This window comes from Fringilla coelebs (genome assembly GCF_963513975.1).
Source record: "Fringilla coelebs genome assembly, chromosome: 27".
NCBI lineage: Eukaryota > Metazoa > Chordata > Aves > Passeriformes > Fringillidae > Fringilla > Fringilla coelebs.
The window spans coordinates 5,720,062-5,740,950 of record NC_140053.1 but is presented as its reverse complement, the minus strand read 5'-3'; the positions used below and the strand labels follow the sequence as shown (position 1 = coordinate 5,740,950).

At 51.2% G+C, this 20,889-nt stretch overlaps 1 protein-coding gene across 1 annotated transcript in view; it reads left to right on the top strand.

The window, feature by feature from the left end:
* LOC311163387 (acid-sensing ion channel 2) overlaps nucleotides 1-20,889 on the top strand; it is a gene marked incomplete at its 5' end in the record, with an annotated part of 448,288 nt that overhangs the window by 395,840 nt on the left and 31,559 nt on the right. Inside the window, one exon of the mRNA XM_084222224.1 lies at nucleotides 13,359-13,509. Within this exon, the coding sequence (XP_084078350.1) occupies nucleotides 13,359-13,509 (151 nt within the window). The remainder of the gene's footprint in view (nucleotides 1-13,358; nucleotides 13,510-20,889) is intronic.

Here is a 20,889-nt window from a genome sequence, read left to right as displayed (position 1 = left end):
AGAAGTTAAACTAGAACCTCAAATACAACTTTGGGGACAGAAGGGCTTCAAAGGAAGGAGCTTTACCTTAAATCTCCCAGCCAGGAATTCCTGCCCAATCTCCCATCCAGCCCTGCCCTCTGGCACTGGGAGCCATTCCCTGGGTCCTGTCCCTCCATCCTTGTCCCCAGTCCCTCTGCAGCTCTCCTGGAGCCCCTTCAGGCCCTGCCAGGGCTCTGAGCTCTCCCTGGAGCTGGGGGTGCTCCCAGGTGAGCCCCCCCAGCTCTCCCAGACCCCAGCTGTCCTCCCAGTGAACATTCCCTGGCTCCAGAGGGGCTCCAGCCCTTGGATCAGCTCCACGTGGGCTCTCCATCCCCTTTGCTTTCAGGGGTGTCAGGATAACCAACCCGAAATTCCATTTCTTTGGATCTCTTGGGAAGGTTTTGGCTTGGATAAAGAGTCCAGGGATAAAAAAATCCTCCCTTTGGACTTGCTGGCAGCCCAGGAATCCCTTCCCAAGATCCCACCCATGCCTGCCCCTGGCAGTGGGAGCCATTCCCTGGCCCTGGTCCCTCACCCCAGGGGGACCCTGCAGCCTCGGTGTCCTTCCCTCCAGCCCTGGCTGCTCAGAGCCATCCCAGGACTGTCCCAGTGCTCTCCAGGGCTGGTCATTCCAGCAGCCAGGGCTGTTCCCATGGAATTCCCACCACTGGCGCTGGAGCATCCCCTCTGCAGCTCCCCTGGGTGTGGAGCACGGGGCAGGAGCTGGGAGAGCTGCCCTGGGATCCCAGCAGGGATCCTGCCATAGCTGAGGCAGGGACAGCACCAAGCCTCACACTGCATTTCAGAAGGCTCCAAACTGGTTAATTATGGCATGCCTGCTTTTTGTACATTCTTACAAAACTCAGGGGTTTACACTTTACTCACTTCACTCAGACAAACAAAGTGCTCCTTGGAACAGGCTGTGGCAGGTTTCTTTTATTTATCCTCCTTTCTTTCTTGGTCAACGACCTTGGTGGAAAATTCTTTCAGGGGTAAACATGGATCCTCTTCTTAAACTTCTCTCTGGCTCACAGAAATGACTCCAAAAGCTCTTCCACAGGATCCCATGGAATGCTGTGAGCACTCCTGCACTGCCAGGGGAGCCCTGGAAGTCCTGGAATGCCAGAGGAGCAGGGACATCCCTGCCATGGTCACACCTCCCACACTCTGGGGGTTCTCACAGGTGGGAGGGAGCTGATTCCTGCTGGAATGAGGAGGAGGAATTTCAGAATTCCACACTGGGGAAAGGAATTCCAGAATTCCACACTGGGGAATGAGGAGAAGGAATTCCAGAATTCCACACTGGGGAATAAGGAGAAGGAATTCCAGAATTCCACGCTGGGGAAAGGAATTCCAGAATTCCACACTGGGGAATAAGGAGGAGGAATTCCAGAATTCCACATTGGGGAATGAGGAGAAGGAATTCCAGAATTCCACATTGGGGAATAAGGAGAAGGAATTCCAGAATTTCATGCTGGGGAATAAGGAGAAGGAATTCCAGAATTTCATGCTGGGGAATAAGGAGAAGGAATTCCAGAATTCCACATTGGGGAATAAGGAGAAGGAATTCCAGAATTCCACACTGGGGAATAAGGAGAAGGAATTCCAGAATTCCACACTGAGGAATAAAGAGAAGGAATTCCAGAATTCCACACTGAGGAATAAGGAGAAGGAATTCCAGAATTCCACACTGAGGAATAAAGAGAAGGAATTCCAGAATTCCACACTGAGGAATAAGGAGAAGGAATTCCAGAATTCCACATTGGGGAATAAGGAGAAGGAATTCCAGAATTCCACATTGGGGAATGAGGAGAAGGAATTCCAGAATTCCACACTGAGGAATAAGGAGAAGGAATTCCAGAATTCCACACTGAGGAATAAAGAGAAGGAATTCCAGAATTCCACACTGAGGAATAAGGAGAAGGAATTCCAGAATTCCACATTGGGGAATAAGGAGAAGGAATTCCAGAATTCCACATTGGGGAATGAGGAGAAGGAATTCCAGAATTCCACACTGGGGAATAAGGAGAAGGAATTCCAGAATTCCACGCTCCATCCGTGTCACTGCTGCCTCCCAGGCCAGGATGGCCTCCAAGGATCTGCTCACAATTCCAGCCCTGGGGTCTCCCAGGATCACAGTTCCAGCCCTGGGGGTGTCCAGGCTGGACAGGGCTTGGAGCAGCCTGGGGCAGTGGAGGGGAGCCTGCCCATGGCAGAGGAGGAGTTTTAAGGTCCATCCTGTGGGGAATGCATTTGTAGGGAATTCTCCAAGCCTGGCAGAAGGCTCCCACAGGGAGCAGCTGTGTGCACACCTGGAGAGGAGAAATGCTGACTTGGAAATGCCATGGAACAGGACAGACATTGCTGAGAGAGAAATGGAGCCAGGAACAAGTTTCAAAGGATGGTTTTATAAATAAGATTAGGTACTTTGGAGAAGTAGAACTGTGAAAGATGCACTGCAGTGGGACCCACGAGTGGTAATTTGAGATGATTGGCTTTAAGGCATTTCCAGTGTGGGGTGGATAAAGCTGATAGGAAAAGAAACACTTATAGTGTATTGTAATTAAGCAATAGCTTCTGATTGTGATGGTGTGATTATAACATCTGTATTGTCTCACCCTTCTCATGAGACTGAAAATGGAATGAAAGTTTTTAAAACACCTCTCAGTGGCCCCATCTGTGGCTCAGAAAAGGGATTAATCTGACACCTCCAACCCAAACCCTTCGGATTCCCTGGGGCCTCTCCAAAGTTCCCTTCCCAAATGCTGGAGCCATCACAGGAATATCAAAAACAATTCCCTGTGCTTGAGCATCTCCCACTGAAGTGTCTGGAGGGGAAGTTTCTGATGGGAACACCTTTTCAATGATGGGAACACCTTTTCTATGCTGGGAATACCTTTTCAATGATGGGAATACCTTCTCTATGATGGGAACACCTTTTCTAAGATGGGAACAGCTTTTCTATGATGGGAACACCTTCTCTATGATGGGAACACCTTCTCTATGATGGGAACACCTTTTCTATGATGGGAATACCTTTTCTATGATGGGAACACCTTTTCTATGATGGGAACACCTTCTCTATGATGGGAACACCTTTTCAATGATGGGAACACCTTTTCTATGATGGGAACACCTTTTTCCATGGACTGCAGAGGGAATTGCAGAGCCTGGAAGGTGGATCCCAGAGTTCTGGCCTGGTTATTCCAACAAATCCCTTGGGAAGGGCACGGAACCATCCCTGAGCACGTGGCTGTGGTCACTCAGAGTGACCCTGGTGGCCAGGCTGGCCCTGGGCTGGCTGGGGACAGGCTGAGCTTGCCCTCATTCCCAGGTATTTCCCTGCAGGCAGGAGCTGGGCACTCAGGGCTGTGAGCAGGGAAAACTTCCCAGGATTTGGGCCCTAATGAGGGAAGGGAAGGGAAGGGAAGGGAAGGGAAGGGAAGGGAAGGGAAGGGAAGGGAAGGGAAGGGAAGGGAAGGGAAGGGAAGGGAAGGGAAGGGAAGGGAAGGGAAGGGAAGGGAAGGGAGAAGTTTCCCGTGGATGATTTCAGGGGATGTGGCTGTTTCTGGATGTTTGCAGTGGATGTGGCTGGTTTTAGTCCATGTTTCCAGTGGCTTTTTCCAGTGGATTTTTAGTGCTTCACTCCCTGAGGACAGGGAGCTGCTTTTCCTCCAGGGAAGGCAGCAGCTGGAGTTGTCCCACTGGGAATATTTGGAGCTGTTTGTCTTTCCCATGGAGCTGACACCTCCTCCTGCACCTATGGAATGTCTGGGAATTCCAGGGAATTGCCTCAAAACTCCAGCCATGAAGTGATTTTATAGCAGGGAGCAAACTGCAGGGAGGCTGTGGAGGGGCTGGAATCCCCACCTGAGGGGCCTGGGGGGCCAGGACAGCCCAGCTCCAGAGCGTTTCCAGTCCCTTTGGGTTTGGGATGCTGCTGGGTGGGTTTAAGACACGTGGGAGATGCTCAATCCCTATTTTCTGGAGAATTCCTGTGGTGCAGGATATCCCTGCACAGCTGAAGGGTTTGGGATTGGCACAGACACCCCAGCTCCAGGTGTTTTGTCCCCCCTTTTCCCTCAGGTTCTGTGGCACTGCGGGGGATGGGCACTGAAGGGGTCTGGGGGCTGCTCTGGGACACTCAGAGGAGTTTGGGGACACTGGAATGTTGGAATGTTGGAGGAGTTTGGGGACACTGGAATGTTGGAATGTTGGAGGAGTTTGGGGACACTGGAATGTTGGAATGTTGGAGGAGTTTGGGGACACTGGAATGTTGGAATGTTGGAGGAGTTTGGGGACCCTGGAATGTTGGAATGTTGGAGGAGTTTGGGGACACTGGAATGTTGGAGGAGTTTGGGGACACTGGAATGTTGGAGGAGTTTGGGGACACTGGAATGTTGGAATGTTGGAGGAGTTTGGGGACGCTGGAATGTTGGAATGCTGTCAGTGCCAGAGCTGGGCACGGAGTTCAGCCCAGGGAATGGGCAGGAGCTAATTAAGGGAATCAGTGGGGATGGAGGGGGAGCACAGATTGCAATTAGGATCCAAATTAATCCCAGCCCAGGAGCTGTGCCTGGCACCGGCCCCAGGGCTCCAGGGCTGGGCTGGAACCACCCTGACCTTCCCTGACTCCTCTTCCCGCTCCATCTGCTGCTTCCCAAGGGCTTTTTCCAGGTGCCTGTGGCCCTGTGTGACCCAGCCAGCCTCAGGTGGAGGCATCAGCCTGAGGTGTCCCAGGCCAGCCACCTCAGGCCACCCCTTTGCCCATTCCAGGTGACCTCAGCTTTGTGCTGGGGCCTGTATTTTTATGGGGTTTTATGGATTTTTAAATTTATTTTAATGGATTTCTAATTGATTTTAAATTAATTTTTATGGATTTTTGTAAGATGAGAAACTTTTTTTGTTAAAAAGACCCCACTCTTCCCTCAGGATCTTCCCAAATCCCAGAAAACCAGAGGACCTGTCCTCTTCAGTGGTCCCTGATGGTGTCACCCGGTCACAGGTTGGACTCTGTGACCTTGGAGGGCTTTTCCAACCTCAGTAATTCCATGTTCTACCAAAAAGAGCATTGGGAACTGGAGTTCCTGGGTTCATTTGTGGTCCTGTGGGAGATGGGAATATCCAGGTGTTGTTCCCAACAGCCCATAAATTCCAGGGAGCCCCAGCTCCTGTCCTGCATCCCTTTGCTGTGTGTGCAGGGAACCAGGGACTGATGGAATCAAGGAGAGGGCAGCACTTCCCTTGGCTTTGGACCAACAGAATTCCCAAATGTCTGGAGTTCTCCATTGGAATTGATCCATTTGGTGCTGGAATTGTGGGGCTGTATTTCCTGTTAAATCCACTCAAGGGAGATGAATTGGGGCTGGAGGGGGATTTTTATGCATTATGGGCAGCTCTGAGGAGTCCTCCCCATTCCTACAAATCCTGGCACCAATGGGACATTCCAGGGAGAGGCTGATGGCACCAATCAGGAGAGAATGGGAATATCCCTTAGGGAATTAAACATGGAGCCAAGGGCTCCTCTGCCAGGGTTCAACTGGAGTAGAAGGCTGGGAATTGTGAGCCACTGGGAATGTTTGATGCCATCCCATAAAACACAGATTGGAGAGAGTTGGGCACATCCAGTGGCAAAAGCTGGATTGGGAGGGAGGGATGGATGTGCTGGGAATGTTGTGTGCTCAGAGCAGCTGTGGCAGTGCCAGCTGGACAGTGCCCAGGCACGAAGGGACCTGGGGCACTGCTGGACAGCAGGCTGGACATGAGCCAGCAGTGTTGGGAAGGATGAAAGTTTGATATGAAAGTCTCACAGATATGTGTGCTTGGCAGAAAGATTTTTGAATGTAGAACCTGAAGAAGGAATAGAGATGGAAGCAAGTTTTGATATAGAAGAAAAGAATTGCTGAGCCAGTCTCACTGGATAACCAAGAAGGCAAAGGGTGTGTTAGTTAGAAGGGGTTTTTATGACTTAGAGCAAAGGATAAACCCACCCCAAACAAGAAGATGTTTTTACCAAGCAGAAAGAGAGCACAGGCAAACAAGCCTGCTGATGTGGCAAGTAGAAAAAAGGTCTCAGAATTTTCCACTGCAAGAAAACTGAAAAACAACTTCTGGCTTAAACTGTAATGTACTGACTTTAGTGATTGGAGAGCAGTAACATGAATATGGTAACTATAGTGGTTATGATAGGCTAGAGATAATAGCCAGGGCATAGATTGGTTCTACTGTACGAAGATGCTCAGCAAAGAAAAGTCTATAATGCACTGTAACAAAACCAAAGGGTCTCCAGGCCTGCCTGCAGCTGGAGCTGACAGCTGTGGGCACAGCTCTGTCACCCACGACCCTGGACTGCTGCAATGTCTTGGGTGGAATAAACTGCATTTTGGATACAATAAACTGCATTTTGAAGGGCTGCCTGGAGTCCTGCATCCCTCATTACGGCTCTTACACAGCAGTGTGCCCTGGTGGCCACGAGGGCCAAGGGCTCCTGGCCTGTGTCAGGAATGGTGTGGCCAGCAGGAGCAGGGAGGTCACTCTGCCCCTGCTCTGGGCACTGCTGGGGTCACACCTCGAGTGCTGTGCCCAGCTCTGGCCCCTCAGGCTGGGAAGGACCTTGGGACACCTGAGCACATCCAGAGGGGGCAACGAGGCTGGAGAGGGGCTGGGAACACAAACCCTGTGAGGAGCCACTGAGGGAGCTGGGGATGCTCAGCCCGGAGAAAAGGAGGCTCAGGGGTGCCCTCATCACCCTGCACAGCTCCTGAAAGGTGCCTGTGCTCAGCTGGGCTGGGCTCTGTCTGCAGGGACTGACAGAACCAGAGCACACAGCCTCAGGCTGCACCAAGGGAAATACAGGCTGGATATTAGGAAAGAGTTTTTTACAGAAAGGATGATAAAGTTCTGGAATGGCTGCCCAGGGAGGTGGTGGAGTCTCCATCCCTGGGTGTGTTTAACAAAGCCTGGATGTGGCTCTGGGTGCCAGGGTTTAGGTGAGGTGTTGGGGCTGGGTAGGACTCGATGATCTTGGAGGTCTCTTCCAACCCAGTGATTCTGTGAATCTGTGAATTATTGGATCTGGGCTCCTCCTTTGGGAAGAACATTCCCATTAACACAAGGAACAGGGCTGTTCTGCCTCCAGGGTGTGCCTGGGACCGGGGTCAGTGGGGCTGGGGGCAGCAGCCTGGCAGGAGTCAGTGGGGTCAGTGGGCTGGGGCAGCAGCCTGGCAGGGGTCAGTGGGGCTGGGGGAGCAGCCTGGCAGGGGTCAGTGGGGCTGGGGGCAGCAGCCTGGCAGGGGTCAGTGGGGCTGGGGGAGCAGCCTGGCAGAGGTCAGTGGGGGCAGTGGGGCTGGGGGCAGCAGCCTGGCAGGGTCAGTGGGGTCAGTGGGGCTGGGGCAGCAGCCTGGCAGGGTCAGTGGGGTCAGTGGGGCTGGGGCAGCAGCCTGGCAGGGGTCAGTGGGGTCAGTGGGGCTGGGGGAGCAGCCTGGCAGGGGTCAGTGGGGCTGGGGGAGCAGCCTGGCAGGGAAGAGGGAAGGCTCCGGCAGAGCTGGAGCTGCTGCAGGGGAGCCTGGGCTGCCTTCCCTTGCAGCGCTGCCTGACAAATCCCAGCGGGAATCTCAGCCTTGGAAAAGCCTCTGCTTGTAAACACGGCCCTGACAAGTTCCCTGGCTGTGCTTCCCTGGGCTCTGCGGGGAGATCAGAGCCGCAGGGAGGGAGGGGAGGGATGAGCGATTCCGTGTCTGACATCGCCGTCCTGACAGCACCGACAGGAATTTAACAGACTGCCCGTGCACAGGGAGCAGATGCCAAACTCCTCCTCTCCAGGGGTTCCCCCTCCTGGATTTTGTTCATTTTTGGGAGAACTTTGCCTTATGGTCAGGTGAGGGTGACCCAAATCCCCTTTGGAATCCAGGGCTCTGGGATTTTTGCATTCTCAGGTGTTTTTGTAGGATTGTAGTGTGGATAGCACATGAAGAGGATGCCCTAAAAGCTGGGCTAGCACCCCTCTGCTGGGATTTGCCTTGGATTCCTTCCCCCTGCCCTTTCTTGGGAAGGGACAATCAATCCTTTCTGCCCATTCGAGGAGTTCCCTCCTTTCCAAGGGTCAGCCCTGCTGGAAGGGGATTCCTTTGGCATCCCTCAGACCCCCGTGGGCACCTGCTGGGGTTTTCTTCCCATCTTTCCATTTTAAAGAATGTGCCACTGCCTCCTGCCTGGGAGGACAAAGGGACCGTTGGGATGGACTGGGATGGAGCCCGAGATGGACTGGGATGGAGATTGGGATGGACTGGGATGGAGCCCAGGATTGAGCCCAGGATTGAGCCTGACATGGAACCTGGCATGGAGCCTGGCACAGACTGGGATGGACTGGGGTAGAAACTGGGATTGAGATTGGGATGGACTGGGGTGGAGCCTGGGATGGAGCCTGAGATGGAGATTGGGATGGACTGGGATGGAGATTGGGATGGGATGGGCTGGGATGGAGCCCAGGACTGAGCCTGACATGGAACCTGCCATGGACTGGGATGGAGGCTGGGATGGACTGGGATAGAAACTGGGATGGAGATTGGGATCGACTGGGATGGAGATTGGGATGGAGCCTGGAGTGGAGAATGGGATGGACTGGGATGGAGCCCAGGATGGAGCCCAGGATGGAGACTGGGATGGAGCCCAGGATGGAGACTGGGATGGACTGGGATGGAGCCCAGGATGGAGACTGGGATGGAGCCCAGGATGGAGACTGGGATGGAGCCCAGGATGGATCCTGGCATGGAGCCATCCCTCTGTCCAGGTGCCATCAGGACAGGGCTCAGTGCCGCCCTTGGTGCAGTGGGAGCCCTGGGAATGGATCCCTCTGGCAAAACCCAGGGAATAAAGTATATTCTCCTCCTAAACAGAATCTTTTCCCCATCCTCTCATGGATATTCTTATGCAAACACATCCCAGTTTTTCAGCTCCACGTTCCCCTTCTGGATCCATCTTGAAAATGGCTTTGTTTTCTTTTTTCCCCACTCTGCATGAATACCTTGGAGGTGGCATGCTGGGAAATGTCTCTCTGAGCCTTTGTGTCCCACAATTGTGAGAAATGACTGCACAGGATTCCAATTTCCTCTTTTTCCTTGGTTTTACCTCCATCTGGCGCCTCCCTCCTGCCTTACCAGCATGCCCTCACCTACATCTCCATCTGTATTTGGAAAAGTCATTCCCAGGCTTCCACTGAGTTCCTTTTCCGATCATTTTTCTCTGGATTGAAGGGCAGATTTCTCAGCAGGAATGTTTTTTCCTGTGCATCCTGCTAGAAGCTGGAATGCCTCATTTTCCATGACTCCAGGCAGGCCTCTGGAATACCAGTCCTGGGCCTGATGAATTCACAGGCAGCAGGATTTGTTTATCCAGGGCTTTCTTGGAGCCCTTGGTGGTGGTGTTGTCTGGTTTGTGCTGGAATCTGTTTGGGATCCCCCTGCTCTGAGTTTTAACTTCCCAAAATGAACATTTTCCTTGGGCTTCCCTTGGCTCAGGAGGGGCTCAGGAAGTCGCTCCAGGGCAGTTCATGGATTGGACTCCATCCTCTCAAAGGCTTTTCCTAACTTAAACGATTCCATCAAATCCCATTCCACAGATTTAGAATTATTTCCCTTTATGCCCAAACAGGGATTTTCCAAGGAGCTGTCAAAGGCCCCGTGCTCCTTCACAGGGAACAAATTGGAATTTTTATGGACTACTCTCAGGGAACGTGTCTGGAATTTTGTTTCTGGTCCTTTTTATTGGAAGTTAAAGCATTTCCAAGAGCCAGGAGGGTTTTTTCCCCCCTCAGCCACACAAATTGAGCTTAAGTCATCCTGCTCTGCTGGTGTTTGCTGCCTCCAGTGAATCCCAGCCCTTCCCAAGAACTCCAGGGTTTATCCTGATGATCTGATAATGAGTCCTTTCCTGTTGTCGGGGAGCCTGAAAAAAAAGAGAAGACTCTGGAAAAACAATGTTGGATTTTCCCAGGAAATGGCTCCCAGCAAAGGGGGGAGGGGGAGGAACATCTGAGGGGAACAGGAGAGGAGCAGGTCACAGGAATGGCTTCTGAGAGGGCAGGGATGGATGGGATACTGCGGAGGAATCCTGGAGGAATTCCTCGCTGGAGGTTGGGGAGTGTCACCATCACATTCCCTGAAAAATTCCTTTGCCCAAGATTTTGCTCCTGGGAAGCTGAGAAGCCTCAGAGAAAAATCAAAACAATAATTATCTGATTTGCTTCTCCCGTGTTTTGCTCCTGTGGAATGTGTTTGGAGATTGTTCACCCACAGGTGATTGTTCCATTGCATTCTGCTGGGAGTTGTTTTCACTCTTTGGCCAATCAGGGCCAAGCTGTATCAGGGCTCTAGAGAGAGTCACGAGTTTTCATTATTATCTTTTTAGCATTCTGTCTGTATCCCTTCTGTATTCTTTAGTATAGTTTAGTATTTTTTAATATAATATAGATAATAAAATAATAAATTAGCTTTCTGAGAACATGGAGTCAGGTCCATCATTCCTGCCTTCATCTGGGTCCCACAAATACAAGAGGGGAGGGGCTGGAATGGAATGGAATGGAATGGAATGGAATGGAATGGAATGGAATGGAATGGAATGGAATGGAATTCCCAGAGCAGCTGTGGCTGCCCCTGGATCCCTGGCAGTGTCCAAGGCCAGGCTGGAGCAGCCTGGACAGTGGGAGGTGTCCCTGCCCATGGCACTGGGTGACCCTTGAGGTCCAAATCCAAACCATTCCATGACTCTCTTGATCCTGGAACACCACAATCCCGTTTGTTGGGAGTTGGGATGAATGCACGTGGATTTTTGAACTTGGAAATACCTTTAAATGCCATTAGGAATAATGTTTAGTGTCTTTGGGAACAACAGGAATCCCTGTGGCTCAGAGGTCCCATGGTTGTCCTTTCCCAGTCCCCATGAGGTCCTTCTCCCTGGGATTGTGATTCCAGCCCTGCTGCCCCTGTCAGGTCCCATCTTTTCCTTGGATAAACACATCCTAGCAGGAGCTTTTACAGGGAATTTTTACAGTCATATAAAACTACCCCATCAAGTTGCCTGGATTGATTTGCCTGCAGACTCCAAAATCAATCCCTGGGCTGTTCCCATTCCAGCCTTGTTGATTCCTCCTGATTTTCTCCACTGCGGCTTTTTCTCCTTGCTGGATTTTAAACTCCTCTCATTAGGAATTTTTGACTTCTGCCTTCAGAGCCTGTCTGGGAAAACCCATCCATGGGGCTGAGCTTCTCTTTCCAGCCTGAGCTGTTTAATCAGTCAGGCAAGTATTAAAATGGGATTTTTTTTATTTGGATATCAAATCCTTTTTAAAGGCTGTATTGTTTTTCCCCTCACAAACACTTCCTATTTGAATTCAAATATTATTTCCTTTCTCTCCCATCCCACCTGCTTCCCTGGCACTTGGATTAGCCAGGATATGTCAATATTTGAGGGAATAAATCTCTGCTGGCTCCAGCTTCTGTTTGGGTTTCTGACTCATCTTGGGGTCAAATGAGCTCAGCAAATGTGGGAGAGATTCTGAAGGGACTGGAGCAGCTCTGCGCTGGCTCCCGTGCTCCAGGTGCTCAGTGCTGGGCTTTACTGGTTCTTACTGGTTCCCAAACTGGTTGTTACTGGGCTTAACTGGTTGTTACTAGTTTAACTGGTTGTTACTGTTTACCTGGTTGTTACTGGGCTTTCTGGAGCCTTTATCCCAGGAAGCAGTTCTGGATGTCCCCAGGCTGTCAGTGCAGGGTGGGGGGAATAGGTTGGGGTTAAATCTGGGATTTCTGGGAGTTTTCCCATTCCAGGGGGAGATTGATCCTGAGCTGAGCCCGGGCCCTGAGTGTCACCAGCAGCAAAGGTGACATCTCTGCTGCCACCAGGAGCCTTGGGTTCCCACTGGGAATTCTGTGAGCCACTGGGAAATCTACATTATCCCGCTGGGAAATCTCATTATCCTGCTGGGAAATCTGTGTTTTATCCCACTGGGAAATCTGTTCTTCCACTGGGAAATCTGGTTTTTACCCCACTGGAAAATCTATATTTTATCCCACTGGGAAGTCTGTGTTACCCCACTGGGAAATCTGCATTATCCCACTGGGAATTCTTTGTTACCCCACTGGAAATTCTGTGTTTTATCCCACTGGGAAATCTGTGTTACCCCACTGGGAAATCTGCATTATCTCACTGGGAATTCTTTGTTACCCCACCAGGAAATCTGTGTTACTCCACTGGAAATTCTGTGTTTTATCCCACTGGGAAATCTGTGTTATCCCATTGGGAAATCCGTGTTTACTCTGCTTGGGAACACATCTGCCCCATTTTGAAACCTGTGTTCTTCACATGTCCATCCCCATTGGAAACCAGTGTCCCTCCCTCTTGGAAATCCATGTGCACTGCACTTGGAAATGTGTCCATCCCACCTGGAATCAATCCTCTGTCCATCCCACATGGAAACCCATGTTTGCTCCCCTTGGAAATGCTGTGTGTCCCCCTGGAAAAGGACATGTTCCCTCCCTTGGAAATCCACATGTCCTGCACCTGGAACCCTACTTCCATCCCACTGGGAAACCCATGTCCATCCCACTGGAAAAACTGTGTTCTCCAGTGGGTTTCCAGAACACTGGAAAACCCTGTTCTCCCACTGGGAAACCTGTGTTCCACACATCCCTCTTGGAGCCCCATGTCCACCCTGTTGGGCACCAATGTCCCCCCTGCTTTGCAATGGGGACATGAAATTCCACCTGGGCTTTGCCAGGAGTTTCTATCAGGAATCCTCCCCAAATAAGACTAAAGAAGAGCAAATGATGGAGGAAATCTTTGCTCATTTCCCCAAGTGTTTTTAACTCTTCCTATTTTCCAAGCTGTGGCAGAGGGAGGAACTAAGGGGATATTGGATTTTTAATGCCAGGAGAGCATTCCCATGGCCTAAATGGGCTGAGACTCCACCCAAAACCAGGGAATTGTGTGAATTTTTAGCAGGAGCTTAAGGCCAGAGTGTGTTTTTCAGAGCTTGAACTGACTGGAATGACTCCAGGAGCTTTTGAGCTTTTCCTCCCAAACAGCTTTTCCTTCCTCCCTTCCCTCTTTTACTTTCCATAAGGAAAGCACAATGATTAAACAAATCATTAAACCTGGATGGATTTCTGGGGATATTTGTGAAGCTATTTCTGAGGATATTTCTGTGCATATTTATGGGGATATTTATGTGGATATTTCCCCCTGACATGCAGCTTGTGGCTGTTTTCCATCCCTCTGCCAGCTGGGAATGGGGGTTAATTCAGTGAGAAATATTCCCTAATTCTTCTCTTTTTTCCCCACAGGTGTTTACAAAATATGGGAAATGCTACATGTTTAACTCAGGAGAGGAGGGGCGGCCTCTCCTCACCACGGTGAAGGGGGGGACAGGGAATGGCCTGGAGATCATGCTGGACATCCAGCAGGATGAGTATCTGCCCATCTGGGGAGAAACAGGTAAGAGCTTCCTCTTCCTCTGGTGATTTCCTTGGAAAAACCATCCCATCCCATTATCCTATTATCCCATCCCACCCCATGAATCCCATCCCACCCCATGAATCCCATCCCACCCCATAAATCCCATCCCATCCCATCCCAACCTGTTTCTTCCACCCCATCCCATCTGCCTCATCTTGTCCCTGCCCCACCCCCTCCTGTCCAGTCCTGTTTGTCCCATCTTGTCTCATCTGCATTGTCACATTGTGTCATTCATGTCCCACTCCATCAGCCTCTCCTGTCCATCTCACCCTGTCCCGTCCCATCCCATCCCATCCCATCCCATCCCATCCCATCCCACCCATCCCATCCCATCCCATCCCATCCCATCCCATCCCACCCCATCCCACCCATCCCATCCCATCCCATCCCATCCCATCCCATCCCACCCCATCCCACCCATCCCACCCATCCCATCCCATCCCATCCCACCCATCCCATCCCATCCCATCCCATCCCATCCCATCCCATCCCATCCCATCCCATCCCATCCCATCCCACCCATCCCATCCCATCCCATCCCATCCCATCCCATCCCATCCCATCCCATCCCATCCCATCCCATCCCATGGAGCCCATCCCATCCCATCCCATCCCATCCCATCCCATCCCATCCCATCCCATCCCATCCCATCCCATCCCATCCCATCCCATCCCATCCCATCCCATCCCATCCTTCCCAAACCATGCCTAAACCAGCTCTGGGAGCAGGATCCTGCTCAGTCCAGGATGTGTCACTTTTCTCCCCAGGGTTCCTGGTGGCTCTTGGGAGCAGCATTTTTGGGAGTGCTGGCCTTGGGTGTCCCAGCCCCAAGGTTTGGGATGCCAGGCAGGAATGGCACTGCCTGTCCTGGCCAAGGGTGGCATTTGTGGGTGACAGGAGTCTGGGGACACCTCCAGCACATCCCTCTCCCCTGGAAAGGCATTTCTGGGAGGCTGTGTTCAAGGTGGACTCTCTGGGTTTTCCTTCCCCTTGGAATTTGGGAATATTTGCTGCCCTGAGTTGTGTTTGCTGGGTTGGTGCTGTGTGGGTGGAGCAAGGACTGGGTTCCTTGGCTTTGGAGCATTTGGAGTGGATAGAATCTATGCAGGAACGAACCTGGCTGGGCTCAGCATCTCCAGAGGAGCTGGAACCCCCTGGTCCTGGAGCAGGAGGTGCTGACCAGGAGAGCTGGGCTGTGGGATGTCCGCAGGTCCCACGGCTGGGGACGCAGCTCCTGGAGTGGAGGTGGAGTTGTGGGGATCACTGGTTCCTTTAATGGATCACTGGTTCCTTTAATGGATCGTGGATCCTTTAATGGGTCGTGGATCCTTCAGTGCTGCTGCAGAAATGACGGGCAGGAGCGTGGGGGACAGGATGGGCACAGTGCCACCAGGGCCACCCGGGCACAGCTGCCCTTACAGTGCCCAGCAGTGGTGGTGCAGCTTTCCTGTACCATTTTAAACCAATCAGCCCAAAAAGCTGCTGGAGAACTTGCCAGGAGCTGTTTGTGTATCAGGGCCCTGTTTGTGTGTGGGGACGCTCCTCCAGGAGGAGCTGTGGTGATCCTGGTGGTCAGGCAAGGGAAAGGAGGGAATCCCTGCACTGCAGGTCGGTGTCCCCCCTGCAGCACCTCCCACACCCTGCTCAGAGCAGAGAGGGATTTGTCTCTGTTAATTCCCTTCCCTCGGGGGGTTTGGCTCTCCCCCATGCAGCCCACCTGCCATGCCAGCCTGCTCAGGCTTTCAGAGCACCTTTGCTCCCAGACTTCAGCTCCTGCCCCAGATCAGCTGGGCTGGCCCAGGTGAGGGGGACACCACAGGGATTTGGGATAATCATTCCTCCCTGGGGCATTGGTGTGAGCTCTTGTCCTTTTAAAGGTGAAACAGGCTCACCGTGGGGGTGGGAGCACGAGGAACAATCTCCATTTCAGGCCTTCATCTCCCACAGGGAGAGATCCCCCAAGGGAGACAGGACTGCCCTGAAGGACCTGTGGGACCAGGAAACCAGCCCAGGGATGGCTTGGGGACATCCCAGAGCTGGTGAACACCTGGAGCTTTGTGTTGGGGTCTCATATTGTGGAATCCCAGGATGGTTTGGGCTGGAAGGGACCTTAAAAATTATCCAGTGCCACCCCTGTCACGACAGGGACCCCTCCCACTGTCCCAGGGACACCTCCCACTGTCCCAAGCTGCTCCAGCCCCAGTGTCCAGCCTGGCCTTGGGCACTGCCAGGGATCCAGGGGCAGCCCCAGCTGCTCTGGGAATTCCATTCCAGGGCCTGCCCACCCTCACAGGATTTCCCAATCTCCCATCCAGCCCTGCCCTCTGGCACTGGGAGCCATTCCCTGGCTCCTGTCCCTCCATCCTTGTCCCCAGTCCCTCTCCAGCTCTCCTGGAGCCCCTTCAGGCCCTGGCAGGGCTCTGAGCTCTCCCTGGAGCTTCTCTAGGTGAACATTCCCAGATTTCCCAGCCTTTTCTCACAGTGCAGGACCCCTGTGGGTTTCTCCAAGGAGGCCCAGCCCTGGTGTCCCACCATTCCCATTTTGGTGCCTTTTTGTTGCTGTTCTTTGGAGAACCTGTTCTGGGAATGTGCTGGGAATGTGCTGGGCTTTTCCATCCCTGTGATTTTGGGGAAGGTGGGATCAGTCTCAGGGGACGAATCAGCCTCACATTGCACAGGAGGCGAAAAAAAAAAAGGAATAATAAATAAGTGAGGATAAAAATTGGGAGGGAAAAAGCTGAGGGAGGAAGGGAGGGAGGGAGGGAGGAGGTCCCTCCACAGCTCCATCCAGAGGGATTTGGGATGGCAGCTGCCCTCTGCTCCCGAGTCCTGGGCGTGCCACAGGCACAGGAAACCTGTCCTGGCTGGGGCTTGAACCTGAGGGAGAAAAAACAGCACCAAGTGTTCATTTTGGTCAAAAATCCTGGGGCTTGTGGTGTCTTTGGGGTTCAGAGCTGACTTTGTGGGAGGATCCTGTGAAGTTCAGCATCCCCTGGTGCCGTCCTGCCCCCCACTGCTTGTCCCACCAGACTGAGCTGAAACCCAGCTCAAGATCAGAGCTCAAGGAGGAGCTCTCATGTCCCTGGACCTGGTTTAGAGTTGGATTCTCATGTCCCATGAGCTGAGTTGGTATTGGAGCCTCCTGTCCCTGGACCTGGGTTATGTTGGATTCTCCTGTCTCTGGGATGATTTTTGATTCTCATATCCCTGTCCCTGCGTTGATTCTGGATTGTCCTGGACCTAGGTTATATTGGATTCTGCTGGACCTGGGTTGATTTTGGGTTCTCCTGTCCCTGGGTTGATTTTGGATTCTCCTGTCCCTGGGTGGATTCTGGATTCTCCTGTCCCTGGGTTGATTTTGGGTTCTCCTGTCCCTGGGCTGATTTTGGATTCTCCTGTCCCTGAGCTGATTTTGGGTTCTCCTGTCCCTGGGCTGATTTTGGATTCTCCTGTTTCTGGGTTGATTTTGGGTTCTCCTGTCCTTGGGTTGATTTTGGATTCTCCTGTCCCTGGGCTGATTTTGGATTCTCCTGTCCCTGGGCTGATTTTGGATTCTCCTGTCTCTGCACCTGGCTGACATTCTGGGCTTGGTTTGCACTGGGAGTTATCAAGGTCTCTTTAAACCTGGAATTTTACAGGATATAAGGAAAAACTCCATGAGCAGGGCTTTGATTTGCTGAAGGGGTGGAGGAGAAGCTCCTGGGCTCATTCCCAGGAGCCTTGGCCGTGTTCTCAGGCCAGGTAGAGCTGCTTGCCCCTGGAGAAGGTGGGAGCTGGGTCCTGGCCCTTCCTGGGGAGCCCTGTCCTGTCCCCAGCCGCTGGGACAGCCGGTCCTGGGCGCTCCCTGGACACCCTCAGCATCCCAGCGGGAGCTGGTGGCGGAGAGTGGCTGTTGCCATGGCAACTCCTCACTCATCTCTGCCGAGGGGAGGGAGGGAGCTGATTATTTCCAAATATTTGCATAATAATTTCAGTGTGCCTGGAATTCAATCCCCTCGTGCTGCCTCCAGGCTGGGCTATCCAAGGAAGGAGCTCCAAGGGAATTCCAGCCCTGGAGGGGGACACGGGGTGGGAAATGGATTTCTAGAGAGTTCTCAGGGCCTGACAGAAAGCCCACACAGTATGCATCAGTATGCAAGCTTTGAAATAAGAAATACGAACTTAAAAATACCATAAAATAAGACAAATGTTACTAAGAGAAAAATAAAACTAAGAAAAAAAGCTTCAAAAAACAGCCTTACAGATAAGAGTAAATACTTTAAAGAAGTAGAACTATGAAAGATACATTATGATGAGACCCACAAAAAATAATTTTAGAATGTTATAACATCTACAATATAATATAACAAAAAACAAATAAACCAAAAAATACATATAGGATATTATATTATACTATAGTATAGTACATATAGTATATTATATATACTATATATATATTGTATATACTATACTATTATTATATTATATCATATATCATATCAATCATATAATATATCCTATTATACATATAGTATATTATAATTACGAAATAACCAACTTCTAATTATAATAGTGTAAATTATAACAATTATAACATCTATATTATCTCACCCTTCTCATGACACTAAAAATAGAAAAAAATTTTTTTAAAACACCTGCCAGTTACCCCCCAAAAAATCAAAATAAAAGTATTCCCCAACAGCCATGGTGTTCAGGGACAAAGGGATGTGGGCAGAGGGAGATCCATGGGATGGAAGGAGTTGGGTTTTCCCTTCCCACTGAGCTCTCTGTCACTGGGAGGGTGGCACAGGGAATTGTGGATCCCTGGCAGTGCCCATGGCCAGGCTGTGTTATTGCCACACTTTTTAATGAAGGGATGGGACTGCTTTTGGGCTAGGAAGGATTTATAGCTCAGATAAACATCAGTCTCAGAGGCTGTGAGTGTCTGGTTTGGAAAGCCAGGTGTCTGGTGAGGAAGGCAGGAGCCTCCCCTGACATGGAAAATGCAAACCTCCTCCCTCTGAATTGTTATAAATTTGAAATTAAGGGGGGCCCTCAGGCAAAGATATGGGAGCAGGAATAACAGTTCTTTATTAGGGAAGGAAATAAAAATAAAATAAACAATGCAGTGATATAGGGGTCTCCTTGAGCTGGGTCTCATAAGCTCTTGGAGATCTATTTCACACTCAAGATAGCTCAGCCACCTCAGATGGCATAAAATCAGCAGGATGGCTCTGTTGCAGTGTTGGAAACAAAAAGGTTTTAATAAAAGGCAAAATAACAAAGCTCTTACAGAGAAAAACCGAGCCAGGTGCAAAAGGTTCTTGCTCCTGGTAAAACACCTCACAAAAGCCATTATTGTCTTTGTTCTCTTCTTTTTCTAGTGAATTACCTAGGTGGGACCTTTTGGCCTCTGTCCAATTGCCCATCCTTAAGTTGGAGGTGAAGTCCCCAAGGTCCTGTGAGGTGTCTTTTCACCTAATTGAGGAGAGAGACCTCTGGGCTTTTTTCCTTTTTAAGGAGACAAAGGATAAATTGGTCACTCTGTCAACAGGGGACACATTCTTACAATGCAGTGAACCAAACCAACCCTGCCAGAGCCAGAGCACAGCCTGACACCCTGTGCGTCAGGGTGCTGCAGCAGGGCCATTGGAATTGTGGCTCAGCCCTCCTGCAGGGCCAGGGGTGGTTCTGCTGGAGCAGGGATCCTGGAGAAGGGGGCAGTCTGCCTCTGAAGGTCCAGGGGCAGAGGCAGCTGCTGTTCCTCTGGGAAATCCAGTGGAAAGGCTGTGCTGGTGTCCCAGGATCTCAGATTGTATCCAGGTAGGAATGCTTGGATCCTGCCCTGGGCAGAGCATCTCTCCCAATGGGATGGTGGAATTTGATCAGCCCTGCAGGGACACTCAGTGGCCATGGACAGCAGAGATCTGCTGGAGGGAGGATCAGGGATCCTGGCTGATTCAGGAATTCTGGCTAACTCAGAGAATTCTGGTTAACTCAGGCAATTCTGGCTAATTCGGGAAATTCTGGCTAATTCAGGAATCTCGGCTAACTTGGGGGATTCTGTTAATTCAGGGAATTCTGGCTAACCCAGGGAATTCTAGCTGGTTCAGGAATCCTGGCTAATTCAGGATTTCTGGCTAATTCAGGAATCTTGGGTAATTAATTCAGGAATCCTGGCTAATTCAGGGAATTCTGGCTCATTCAGGAATTCTGGCTAATTTAGGGATCCTGGCTAACTCAGGGGATCCTGGCACTCCTCAGGCAAAGGGCCAGGACATTTTAGGTGGCCCCAAGCAGCTCCTAAAGGTCCCCCTGCCTTGGGTGGGCTGATCCAAGAGCAGATTTTCCTATTCCATAAAAAACAACGGCTTCTCCTGGCCTGGGGCCCTCTGGGTCATTCCTGCCCCAGTCCTCTTTTATTCCCATTTTCAGAAGGATGAGCAACACTGAGCCCCTGGGTTTGGGGGATGTTCCCAATTTTTGCTGCCTGGGAATGCCCAGGCTCTGCAGGAAGCAGGATTGTCCCTGTGCAGCCCCAGCTGGGATGGGTTTTTCCAAAACGACTTCTCTGGGAATTCCAGCCCCTCCCCACCCTCCCAGCCAGGAATCCCTGCCCAAAATCCCATCCATCCCTGCCTGGGAGCCATTCCCTGGCTCCTGTCCCTCCATTCCTTGTCCCCAGTCCCTCTCCAGCTCCCCTGGAGCCCCTTTGGGCCCTGGAAGTTTCCCTGGAATTTCTCCTCTCTGGAATTGTCCCAGAATTTTGTTCAACCAAAGGCTGTGAGCACAAATCAAACGCAGGAAAATCCTTCCAGGGCTGTGGATGCTTCAAAAGCCTCCTTCAAAAAAGGAAGGAAAAAAGAGAAAAAAGCCCCAAATTCAAGGGAATGTTCATTGAGGGCAAACCTGAAGGAATCCAAACCCTCTGGCTTTGGGAATCTGGGAAAGCTGAGATAAGGCCCTGAAAATCAAGGGATGAAGCATTAAAATGCAATCTGCATTTCCAGCTTTCCTTGGAGCTTTGTTGCTGTCAAATGCCCACAGCTGAAATAGGAGCCCTCAAAATAGCAGGAAAACGTAGGAAAACATGGGAAAAACATGGGGAGACATGGGAAAATGTGGGAAAAATATGGGAAAGTGTGGGAAAATATGGAAAATATGGGAAAGTGTGGGAAAATATGGGAAAGTGTGGGAAAACATGGGGAAACATGGGAAAATGTGGGGAAAATATGGGAAAACATGGGAAAAACCTTGGAACTTGGGGTGGTGTCAGCAAGGTGACAAAGTCTGGAGCTGTTCTCTGCCCCAGGAGCCCTAAAGGTGTTTGCAGACTTTGGATTTTTATTCCTGCTTTTTCCAAGCACTGGGAGCAAGGT